The sequence below is a fragment of the Salvelinus alpinus genome, chromosome 17 (assembly GCF_045679555.1).
Source record: "Salvelinus alpinus chromosome 17, SLU_Salpinus.1, whole genome shotgun sequence".
Lineage (NCBI taxonomy): Eukaryota > Metazoa > Chordata > Actinopteri > Salmoniformes > Salmonidae > Salvelinus > Salvelinus alpinus.
This window is the reverse complement of record NC_092102.1, coordinates 24,184,330-24,197,659: the sequence shown is the minus strand read 5'-3', so window position 1 is coordinate 24,197,659 and position 13,330 is coordinate 24,184,330. Positions and strand designations below refer to the sequence as shown.

Sequence of the window (13,330 nt, the reverse complement as noted above, 5' to 3'; positions counted from 1 at the left end):
AAAGAAAATAATGTACTTTTTACTCCATACATTTTCCTTGACACCCAAAAGTACTCATTATATTTTGAATGCTTCACAGGACAGGAAAATGGTCCAATTCACTCACTTATCAAGAGAACATCCATGGTCATCCCTACTGCTTCTGACCTGGAGGGCTCACTAAACACAAATGCTTCATTTGTAAATTATGTCTGCGTGTTATAGTGTGCCCCTGTCTATCCATAAATCAATAAATAAAAAAATTAAAAATGGTGCCTTCTGATTTGCTTATTATAAGGAATGTGAAATTATTTATACTTTTACTTTTGATACTTAAGTATATTTTTGCAATTACATTTTCTTTCGATACTTAAGTATATTTAAAGCCAAATACTTTTAGACTTTTAATCAAGTAGTATTTTTCTGGGTGACTTTCACTTTTACTTGAGTCATTTTCTATTAAGGTATCTTTACTTTTACTCAAGTATGACAATTGGGTACTTTTCCCACCACAGTGTCTAACCACCAAAATTAGTGCAGGATGATTTCAACACTTTCAAACTCAACATTACAGAACAGAAGCATTTATATTCAGAGATGGACTCCTGTGGTTGCGGTGTTATGAGATATTTAAAAAGTGCGCGAGAGAGGCGAAGACTGTTGCAGTGTAATTTCATGGGGGTGAGAGTGGAACTCTAGATGAGTGTTTGCGGTACAGCAACTTCCAGCCCAGAATATGGATCAGAGAAGGAGAATGCAAATGATGTTTATGTTGTGTAATGGCTTGATGTCTGTGCACAGTTGTCTGTGCTGTGCAGTGTGACTATCAGACTGCAACTTGGAATAATGTTTTATTTGGAGGCTTGAGCGGAATTTCTCCTGAGTATAAGCTGCTGCTGTAGATTCCAATAAACAAGTTACCAGACTGCTTGCCTCGCTCATATGATCTCGAGAATATATGATAGAAATTGTTTATTTCCCATCCCAGCCACACTCAGTCATTTTTATACTGTACAATCAATTATATCTCCATCTCTCTGTTTACAGTACAGTGTGGGCTGCAATTCCCCTTCCTTTTGGCCATTTTTTCAAGATTCCACAAAATAAATCAATGAGATTCAAGAAAAGGTCTCATGCAGTGAGGATATGTGGTGAATCTCTATTTTTATCTATTTTTATCTGTCATTAGCTACAGTATATCTTACAAAATAATATGAAGTTTTAAGGTAGTCTGGATTAAGACAATAGCATGAAGAAGCACCTCCAGCTAGCTTTTATCAGGGTTTCATTAACTAACTCCACATTTCAAAGGAAGATGATGACAAGAGCCCTCCCAGGCTTTCCAGAGCCTCAAAGATTCCTTCTTTCTTATCCATTTCTCTGCATTGTGGGTGGGCCTTTGTTCATCTGTCATGTCTGTCTTTCTGTTGCAGTTTTTTCAGCATTGATTGTAGTGATTGCCTAATTCTATTTACACTATTGTGTTATTGTGAAGATAATGATTCCTCCAGACATTTCATATCCAACTTCCAAAGTCCTTTGAGGGCTCTAATTAAGATGTGCAGACAGGGTGCTAGTGATTACACAGGCCATCTTTGAATTAGCATTGTTTCTAAGTCAATGTTGTCATGTAAGCATTAATAAGAGAAATATCCACAGACTTGTATTGTCAATCATTCCCACATATTTTCCCTCTAAACCCATTTGGCATGATTCATACAGATGTAGGATCTTCATTTGATCAACCTGTTGCTTTCCTGGAAATGTAAAACCTGAGGTTTAAAAAGGTGTATTTGATGTTCAAAAAGGTTCTGGAAGTTTCCCTTATGGAAAATGTATGAATCCCTACAAAAACGGGCATTAATTATAATTCACATAATAATTCACATTTCCTGTTGCTGCAGGATTATTTTAAGATCCCACGTCTGTACTAAATAAAAAATAAACATGATCAACGTCAAAAAACAATACAGAGAGCCTGTCCATTTAATGACAGTTTACATCACAAATTGTGAGGTTAGATTACTCGTTGGTTATTACTGCATTGTCGGAACTAGAAGCACAAGCATTTCGCTACACTCGCATTAACATCTGCTAACCATGTGCATGTGACAAATACAATTTGATTTGATTTGATTGGATTTGAATACAAGAAAGCTGTAGGCTCCACTTCCTACCATAAAGGTGAATCAATACAAAGTGTGTTTTTTGTCTGGCAAATGAAATTCAAAGGGATTTGATCGATTTACAAGGAGATATGACTTGGGGCTTGTAGCTCTCTGGAGCGGGAGACATTGCTTTCTCAGTATGCACAGTTGGCCCAGAGATTTACAGAGGCTATTAAACTCAGGCCTGAAAGCGGTGGAATAAAAAAAAAGATAGATCGAAATTTTAGGAAGAAACGGAATTAGTTTATTGTCTCCGGTATTCTAGTGGAGATTGAATAAGCCTACCACCTGGGAGCTAGTAATAAGCTGGCAGCAGCACTAGACTTTCAGCACCATGGCCACCTCTCTCTCTCTCTATAGCTCAGACAATGCTGTTCACTCTCTCTCTCATTCCCCAGCCAGTTGATTTTCTCAAGGTTGATGTCGTTTTTATGGGTAGTGTTTTCTGGTAAGCACCAAAGATACACTTTTTTTATTATCTAAAACACGTGTCAAACTCATTCCACGGAAGGCCGAGTGACTGCCGGTTTTCGCTCCTCCCTTGTTCTTGATTGATTAATTCAAGTCACTAATTAGTAAAGAACTCCCCTCACCTGGTTGTCTAGGTCTTAATTGAAAGGAAAACCAAAAACCAGCAGACACTAGGCAGACACTAGGCCCTCCAAAGAGTTTGACACCCCTGATGAGCAGCAGTTTGACACCCCTGATCTAAAATGTTTGGTTTTGGTGCTATCACCTGCATTTTTTGTGAAGAACATTTTGGAGGTTAATTAACCTACAATGGTTTGCCATGCTGACTTCATTGTGAATCTGAAGAAAGACACTTTTCACCAGTTAGACAGACTTCATCGGTGTGAGCACCACCAATACACCCGTGGGAACGTGTGGTTGCTCCTTGTGAGCTTCCGTTGCCATGAATGGGATTAGAAGCAAATTAAAAATGTGTTTAAGGGAGCGTTTAAGAGGATTTGGGCCCAGTTAATAAACGGATGTGCTGGGATCAGAAGAGCTGATGTCTTCATTCTACTGAGGCTAGTTTACCCATGTGAGGGATTTCAGCCTGTGTTATACATGGAGAGGATCCAGCTCAGCCCAGGCAGCTTCCTTGCTCTCCTCCCACCCAGGCAGGTGTCTGGGATGAAGCCCAACTCTAGCTCCGCTTCCATGTGAAATATAGTGGGAAAATTAAGATATTCTAACCTCAGAATGTGCTAAGCTCTTTTGACATAGGTTACTGATATCCACGTTTGAACAAGAGTAAACATTCAATGCCAGTTTACATTATGACAGGCTAAACTTAATACATTTTTATTAAACTGCATATTCACACTATGTGTTTGTGAACACATTCACATCTAGTTTGTGAGTGTTGGTTTAGTAAACACTAGTTTTGCATAACCTATTGAGTGGTTTTATGCTGGAGAGAGATACACCCAATCCTCTTTAGTTTGCCAGCTCTTCAGCAAGGCTTCACTCTCCAGTTGTGACATTGCTCATCAGAACTACTTTAGAAAATCTGTCAAAGCTGTCTGTTGTAGCTCAAACCTCCAGTACATATTTTAACTGAAAAACAAAACAGGGGAGCTGTTTTAGTATTAATGCCTTCTTTAGTAAACAAGCAGAGTGGTACATTAATAAAACAACATATTACAAACTTTGTATAAGTAGGCTAACTAAAGAGCAAGCCAGGTGAGCACAATGATTGGTATTTTTGGTATTTGATTAGGATCCCCATTAGCTACTGCTAAAGCAGAACCACTCTTCCTGGGGTCCACACAGAACATGAAACATGACATTAATAGACAAGAACAGCCCAAGGACAGAACTGCATACATTTAATAACAGCACACGTAACCTACATATCAATACATACACACAAAATATCTAGGTCAAATAGGGGAGAGGCATTGTATTGTGAGTTGTTGCTTTATCTGTTTTTGAAACCAGGTTTGCTGTTCATTTGAGCAAAATTAAATGGAAGGGAGTTCCATGCAATAATGGCTCTATATAATACTGTACGCTTTCTTGAATTTGTTCTGTATTTGGGGACTGTGAAAAGACCCCTGGTGGCTTGTCTGGTGGGGTAAGTGTGCGTGTGTGTCATAGCTGTGTGTAAGTTCACTAGGCAAACAATTTTGAATTTTCAACACATTAATGTTTCTTATAAAAAGAAAAAGTGATCCAGTCAGTCTCCTCAACTCTTAGTCAAGACAGACTGCCATGCATAGTATTTATATCAGCCCTCTGTTTCCAATGAAGAGCAAGGCATGCCGCTCTGTTCTGGGCCAGCTGCAGCTTAACGAGATCTTTCTTTGCAGCACTTGACCACATGATTGGACAATAATCAGGATAAGAGAAAACTAGAGTCTGCAGGACTTGCTGTTTAGAGTGTGGACAGACCTCTCCCCATCTTTACAACCATTGAATCTATATGTTTTGACCTTGACAGTTGACAATCTAATGTAGCACCAAATACATTTGTCCCCTTAACTTGTTCAACAGCCACATCATTTATTATCAGATTCAGCTGAGGTTTGTTGTTTGCCCACTTTGCCAATGATGTAATCATTAAAATAATTGGCAACATCACATGGTTTTGTGATGAATAAGCCAGTTGATTCAATTAAATAATTTGTCTTTCTGCCCATAATCTCATTTAAAGTACTCAAAAGCTTTTTTCCATCATTCTTTATATAATTGATATTGGCTTCATAATACAGATTCTTCTTATTTTTGTTGAGTTTAGTCACATCATTTCTTAATTTGCAGAAAATCAGCCATTCAGATGTGCAGCCAGAGTTATTAGCCACTCCTTTTGCCCCGTCTCTTTCAATGCCTCATCAATCCATGGAGCCTTAACAGTTCTAACAGTCACTTTCTTAACAGGTGCATGTTTATCAATAATTGGAAAAAGCAAATTCATAGATTAATCAAGTGCAGTGTCTGGATGCTCCTTATTACATCAGACCAACAAATGATACTCATCTAAATGGAAATGTTTCAACTGGTAAATGAGGATTTATGATTGTATTCCTCATAGTTGCTTAGAAAAACAAGTATTTCTAGATTGTGTTGTGTTATTTTAAAAAATTACGATTTATGCACACTATTACTAGGGTTAACTCAATATTCTATTAGAGACCATTTACAATCACAGTGTATTATCATCACTGTAAATCAACTGCAGTAAGAGAAACACCACCCATATTGTCTTCAGAGAGGACTGAGTCATCGTTTTTAAAGCCAACTGTTAACTTAGCTTTTTTCTCCATACAGCTGTGTTCACAGAGGTCCCCTATGACATCACAGCACAGAGTGGCCAGGATGTGGAGATGGCATGCTCCTTCCGGGGGGCAGGCCCCTCCTACTCCCTTGAGATCCAGTGGTGGTATATCAGGAACCACAAAGACTGGACAGAGAAACAGCCATGGACCTCCAATCAGGTAGCTAGACTGCTCACTCTGTCACTGCTGAGAGAATGTTGTTGGTGAGGTGTTCTGTGATCAGTGATCAAAGGTTTGAGGCAGAAGATGGAACAAAGTATTTTTATTCTCCCACATTGCAAACAGAAATGCAAGTAGCAAGCATAGCATTAGAATACAGTGCACAAACTCCTGACTAAATCCCAATCCTTAGAGTTTGCCATCAAGGCACAGCTATACAAGTCAGAATCAGTACCAACTAATAAAGTACATAGGAATGAGTGAGGTGAGCAGCAAGGTAATAAACCACACATGAATCACTGCAGTAGGCAGAAATAGCAGCAGGTTCCCCAGGTGCCCCTGAGGCACAGGAACAGAAGAGGAGGCTGAGGAACCATCTCATGGGAAAATGAACCTGAGCTGGGTAAAGCAGAGCAGGTTTTCCATGAGGACACACAGAATGTTTTCCAGTTCTCCTGCTGTGTTTTCCAACACTTTTTAATTGGAAAAGGGAGAAATGTAAAGAAACTTCCTCTCACCTCACTGTGATTCATTATTCATGAAGTGTCCCTGAGGACTGGCTGTGTTACACCATGCTTCCTTCCCTTGCTGGAGGTAGTGGAGGCTGGAGGCAGGTGGTGCTACTGACCTAGAATACTGTACAGGCTGTGCTGTAGTGAACCCTCATTTTCTTGATGAATCATGCCTACATGATAATATAGGCACAGGTTGAAATGTATAGCATAATTTTTTTGTTTTTCGAATTCATATTACAATTGTGGGGAATACTAAAATTGTGGAGATTGGTGCCTTGGGGGAAACACAGGTGGGTGGTTCCATGAAAAGAGTGCCTTTGATATTTTAAGTAGAAATTGTGCACCAATATGGAATTTTAAAAGACTGTTATATTTAATATGTTGCCGTTTAATATAGACTACATGGAGAATTCAATAAATCAAATGTTTTTATATGAATAAAAACTTGCTGAAGTGCTAAATTCAGTATTTTGACATGTCCCTCCGGGACTTCTAGGTAGATTTTACCCCACTAAACCCCAACATTTAAAAGAAATGTCACCCCCATTGTAAAGCCATATTTATTTTGTTGCTTTAACAGTCATTTCTGGAGATTATTATTTATTGTTTAGTGAGTAATTTATGTCTGTCCCTCATTTTAAGTTTAACCCTGTTACATAAACTGAACTCTCGTCTTAATATGGTGAAACTATTCCTTTTAAAATTGTATTTTTTGACCAAGTTACACTTCTCAAAATGCCCCGACCCAAGTTTCACCTCTCAATCTATTCCTCTTAATAGAGGATACCGTACATACCGTACGGAATTTTGAGTACAGCTGTACGTTTTGGATGCAATTACCTGTAAAGTAGGCATTATTAGACCCATTATCTATGTTCTGCTCTTTGGTTAAATTACCTGTAAGTGGACTCATCATCGATGTAAGGCAGTGGGGATTATTATTTTTTTAAATACAAGTATGGCTAAAGTTTCTTATTCTTTGAAATCTCTTTCCTACAGGTTGTACCCCAGGACGAGATGTCAAAGGATGCTACCAAAATAAGTGTGAGTCTTTACTTGCTGCATTATATGTTATATTTCCTGCCTGTCTGGCTTCTCTTTTGCACTTTTGTATTTGTCTTGTTGGCAATCTAGTGTCCAATAGAGGCCTCATTACCAAAGAAACAATGCAATAAGTATTGACATTTATTTGGGGCTGTGGAAGCTGAATGTTAGCTTTTTTTCAAGAATCCAGACCTTATGAAAGTTCCACAGTATACCTTTACTCTTGTAATAAATCAAATCTAGTGATACTTAACTTGACATTTTTGCCATCCATTGTGACATTGTGGGAGGATAACCAACCTTCCAATTAACGGCAAAGCATTTCTTAGCTGCTATAAATGCAAGGTTACACAGTTTCTTCTGATAACAGTCTCATGTATCAACATTTCCAAGCAAACAAAAACAGAGAGAATCTGTTGACATGCTGAGATAAATTAACATACTCTTTGCCAGAATTTACCCATCCTTCACAAGACCACAACATATGCAAATATGTCCCCTTTTGTGTTTTACACCTCCAGCAGACGAATGACATTTCTGAGTGCCTGATATTCAGTTTCACTGGCATATAGAATGTTCTATGTATGGTCTTAAACTGCAGTAATTTATGTCTGAGATTATATGAACATGACTTGGCATTCTAACATATCTGTATCCATTCATCATCATCAATAGCGTCTCCCAGGTCTTCCTCATATTTTTGTGTTACATGTTTTGTGTCATCGGGAAAAGCCTCTATCAACCCTTGATACAGTTTGGAAATCAACTTTAGAGGTTTGTCAGACTCTCTTAAAATAGTTCCAATCTTTGAAGCTTCTTCTTTGTCCAGTGTTTGCTGCACAGAAAGAATAAAGGGTTGTATCTGCAAAAGTTCACCACAGCTCCGTCACAGACTGGTCTCCCCTGGCTGCCTGACCCTGCTGAGACCCCTGTCACCATCTGACCCTGCTCAGATGAGGCATGACAAAGAATTACCTTGGTGTACATTTATACATTAGTATTACATTAGTATGCCAGCAGCATACCACCCTGCATACCACTGCTGGCTTGCTTCTGAAGCTAAGCAGGGTTGGTCCTGGTCAGTCCCTGGATGGGAGACCAGATGCTGCTGGAAGTGGTGTTGGAGGGCCAGTAGGGGGTGCTCTTTCCTCTGGTCTAAACAAAGATCCCAATGCCCCAGGGCAGTGATTGGGGACACTGCTCTGTGTAGGGTGCCGTCTTTCGGATGGGACGTTAAACGGGTGTCCTGACTCTCTGAGGTCATTAAAGATCCCATGGCACTTATCGTAAGTGTAGGGGTGTTAACCCCGGTGTCCTGGCTAAATTCCCAATCTGGCCCTCAACCATCACGGTCACCTAATAATCCCCAGTTTACAATTGGCTCATTCATCCCCCTCCTCTCCCCTGTAACTATTCCCCAGGTCGTTGCTGCAAATGAGAACGTGTTCTCAGTCAACTTACCTGGTAAAATAACGGATAAATAAAAATTATCCAAGAATAGAATCAATGGTTCGATAATTGAAATGACCATCACTCCCAGATCCCAGACTGTAGTCTACCCATCAACTCAAGATGGAACATTGTATCCATTCACTGGTTGTTATAATATACTGCAAATTTCACCTGAGCTCTGTAGACTGGTCTTCCCTGGCTGTCTGACCCTGCTGGGACACCTGTCACCATCTGATCCTGCAATTCCAAGATGGCGTAGCAGTGCGGACGTGTTTGTTGTTGTCCTGTGTAAATTTTATGTTTTTTTTGTCTTTTTTTGTATATATCTCTTTTTCCATTTTTAAATTAAATATACCTTCCGGCAACCCGCCTCACCCAATGTGATACGGATCTGCTATTTTTAGACCTTATAGCTAGAACCTCCATCAGCAGCTAGCCATCAGAAGCTAACCAGCTATTTAGCTACTAGCTATTTAGTCATTGTTAGCCACTGCTAGCGGCCTTTACCTTTAGCTCAGACACCAGCCGCTTTTAGCCTGGATAATACCCGCCAGTCTGCACAGCGCGATATCAACCCTGAGCATATTGGACTGCTTTTCTCCACTACATCACCGGATTCCTGCCGTAAGCTCTGGACCATTACTCCGAATCATCGCAGCTTGCCAGCTGCTACCGAGTGGCCCAGCCCTGAAGCTAGCCTTGAGCCAAGTCCATATCCCAGCCTGCTCAGTGGACCCTATGATCACTCGGCTACACAGCTGATGCCTCACTGACTCTTCACTAACACAAATAGAAGCCACTACATCACCGGATTCCTGCCGTAAGCTCTGGACCTTTGCACCGGGCGCACCGGAGTGGCTATGGTGGCTAACGCTCTTGTCCCGAAGCTAGCACCAGTTAGCCTCGAGCCAGGACCATCTCCCGGCTAGCAAACAAAATTACTCCAGCTATAATACCTCTTTTGCCAATTTGGCCTGGACCCTTAGTCGACACGGAGCCCCGCCGATCCATCACGACTGGTCTGCCAACGGAATTCTGTCCGATGTGCCCTCAACCGGCCTTTGACGGACGTCGGTGATTCCCTTGTCCCGAAGCTAGCACCAGTTAGCCTCGAGCCAGACGCATCTCCCGGCTAGCGTAGTAACGACTACCTAATGGCTTCCCTGTTTTATCTATTGCTGTTCACTGGACCCTATGATCACTTGGCTACATAGCTGATGCCTGCTGGACTGTTCATTAATCACGGTACTCCATTTTGTTTATTTTGTGTGTAGTTAACTGACCCTCTCTGCCCTTTCATCGCCATTTTACCTGTTGTTGTTGTCTTAGCTGATTAGCTGTTGTTGTCTTACCCGTTGTTGTCTTAACTAGCTCTCCCAATCAACACCTGTGATTGCTTTATGCCTCGCTTTATGTCTCTCTCTAATGTCAATATGCCTTGTATACTGCTGTTTAGGGTAGTTATCATTGTTTTATTTTACTGCGGAGCCCCTTGTCCCACTCAACATGCCTCAGGCAGCTCTTTTGTCCCACCTCCCACACATGCGGCAACCTCACCTAGCATAACTAGTGCCTCCAGAGATGAAACCTCTCTTATCGTCACTCAATGCCTAGGTTTACATCCACTGTACCCGCACCCTACCACACCCATGTCTGTACATTATGCCCTGAATCTATCCTACCACGCCCAGAAATCTGCTCCTTTTATTCTCTGTTCCCAATTCACTAGACGACCAGTTCTGATAGCCTTTAGCCGTACCCTCATCCTACTGTACATCCTACTCATCCATCCTCCTATCCTCTGTTCCTCGGGTGATGTAGAGTTTAACCCAGGCCCTGTGTGTCCCCAGGCGCTCTCATTTGTTGACTTCTGTAACCGTAAAAGCCTTGGTTTCATGCATGTTAACATCAGAAGCATCCTCCCTAAGTTTGTTTTACTCACTGCTTTAGCACACTCCGCCAACCCTGTTGTCCTTGTCGTGTCTGAATCCTGGCTTAGGAAGGCCACCAAAAATTCAGAAATTTCCATCCCCAACTACAACATTTTCCGTCAAGATAGAACTGCCAAAGGGGGAGGAGTTGCAATCTACTGCAGAGATAGCCTGCAAAGTTCTGTCATACTTTCCAGGTCTATTCCCAAACAGTTTAAATTAATCTCTCCAGAAACAAGTCTCTCAATGTTGCCGCCTGTTATAGCCCCCAGCTGTGCCCTGGACACCATATGTGAATTGATTGCCCCCCATCTATCTTCAGATTTCATTCTGTTAGGTGACCTAAACTGGGACATGCTTAACACCCCGGCCATCCTACAATCTAAGGTAGATGCCCTCAATCTCACACAAATTAAAAAGGAACCCACCAGGTACAACCCTAAATCCGTAAACATGGGCATCCTCATAGATATTATACCAACTTGCAGTCCAAATACACCTCTGCTGTTTTCAATCAGGATCTCAGCGATCACTGCCTCATTTCCTGCATCCGTTATGGGTCCGCGGTCAAACGACCACCCCTCATCACTGTCAAACGCTCCCTAAACACTTCTGCGAGCAGGCCTTTCTAATCGACCTGGCCCGGGTATCCTGGAAGGATATTAACCTCATCCCGTCAGTAGAGGATGCCTGGTTGTTCTTTAAAAGTCCTCACCATCTTAAATAAGCATGCCCCTTTCAAAAAATGTAGAACTAAGAACAAATATAGCCCTTGGTTCACTCCAGACCTGACTGCCCTCGACCAGCACAAAAACATCATGTGGCGTACTGCTTTAGCATCGAATAGCCCCCGCGATATGCAACTCTTCAGGGAAGTCAGGAACCAATACACACAGTCAGTTAGGAAAGCAAAGGCTAGCTTTTTCAAACAGAAATTTGCATCCTGTAGCTCTAATTCCAAAAAGTTTTGGGACACTGTAAGTCCATGGAGAATAAGAGCACCTCCTCCCAGCTGCCCACTGCACTGAGGCTAGGAAACACTGTCACCACTGATAAATCCACGATAAGCGAAAATTTCAATATACATTTCTCTACAGCTGGCCAAGCTTTCCTCCTGGCTACCCCAACCCCGACCAACAGCTCCGCACCCCCCGCAGCTACTTGCCCAAGCCTCCCCAGCTACTTCTTCACCCAAATCCAGATAGCTGATGTTCTGAAAGAGCTGCAAAACCTGGACCCGTACAAATCAGCTGGGCTAGACAATCTGGACCCACTCTTTCAAAAAATGTCGGCCGCCATTGTTGCAACCCCTATTACTAGTCTGTTCAACCTCTCTTTCGTATCGTCCGAGATTCTTAAAGATTGGAAAGCTGCCGCGGTCATCCCCCTCTTCAAAAGTGGTGACACTCTAGACCCAAACTGTTACAGACCTATATCCATCCTACCCTGCCTTTTCTAAAGTCTTCGAAAGCCAAGTTAACAAACAAATCACTGTCCATTTCGAATCCCACCGTACCTTCTCCGCTGTGCAATTCGGTTTCCGAGCTGGTCACAAATACACCTCAGCCACGCTCAAGGTACTAAATTATATCATAACCGCCATCGATAAAAGACAGTACTGTGCAGCCGTCTTCATCGACCTGGCCAAGGCTTTTGACTCTGTCAATCACAGTATTCTTATCGGAAGACTCAACAGCCTTTGTTTCTCAAATGACTTCCTCGCCTGGTTTACAACAACTTCTCAGATAGAGTTCAGGGTGTTAACCACAGGGTTCAATTCTCGGGCCTACTCTTTTCTCTGTATATATCAACGATGTCGCTCTTTCTGCGGGTGATTCCTTGATCCACCTCTACACAGACAACACCATTCTGTATACATCTGGCCCTTCTTTGGACACTGTGTTAACAAACCTCCAAACGAGCTTCAATGCCATACAACACTCCTTCCATGGCCTCCAACTGCTCTTAAATGCAAGTAAAACTAAATGCATGCTCTTCAACCGAACGCTGCCCGCACCCGCCCGCCCGACTAGCATCACTACTCTGGACGGTTCTGACTTAGAATATGTGGTCAACTACACATACCTAGGTGTCCGGCTAGACTGTAAACTCTCCTTCCAGACTCATATTAATCATCTCCAATTCAAAATAATATCTATAATCTGCTTCCTATTTTGCAACAAAGCCACCTTCACTCACGCTGCCAAACATACCCTCGTAAAACTGACTATCCTACCAATCCTCAACTTCGGCAATGTCATTTACAAAATAGCTTCCAACACTCTACTCAGCAAACTGGATGCAGTCTATCACAGTGCCATCCGTTTTGTCACCAAAGCCCCATATACTACCCACCACTGCGACCTGTATGCTCTCGTCGGCTGGCCCTTGCTACATATTCTTCACCAAACCCACTGGCTCCAGGTCGTCTATAAGTCTTTTCTAGATAATGCTCCGCCTTATCTCAGCTCACTGGTCACCATAGCAACACCCACCCGTAGCACGCGCTCCAGCAGGTATATCTCACTGGTCATCCGCAAAGCCAATACCTTTGGCCACCTTTCCTTCTAGTTCTCTGCTGCCAATGACTGGAACGAATTGCAAAAATCGCTGAATTTGGAGACTTATATCTCCCTCACTAACTTTAAGCATCAGCTCTCTGATCAGCTTACTGATCGCTGCAACTGCACACAGCCCATCTGTAAATAGCCCATCCAACTACCTACCTCATCCCCATATTGTTTTTATTTACCTTTTTTGCTCTTTTGCACACCAGTATTTCTATTTGCATATCATCA

The 13,330-nt window shown here is 41.9% G+C and overlaps 1 protein-coding gene across 1 annotated transcript in view; it reads left to right on the top strand.

Moving 5' to 3' along the window:
* Positions 1-13,330, top strand: part of LOC139542568 (V-set and transmembrane domain-containing protein 2-like protein) — a 36,950-nt gene that overhangs the window by 12,455 nt on the left and 11,165 nt on the right. Inside the window, exons 2-3 of the mRNA XM_071348157.1 lie at positions 5,424-5,590; positions 7,105-7,149. Of these exons, the coding sequence (XP_071204258.1) occupies positions 5,424-5,590; positions 7,105-7,149 (212 nt within the window). The remainder of the gene's footprint in view (positions 1-5,423; positions 5,591-7,104; positions 7,150-13,330) is intronic.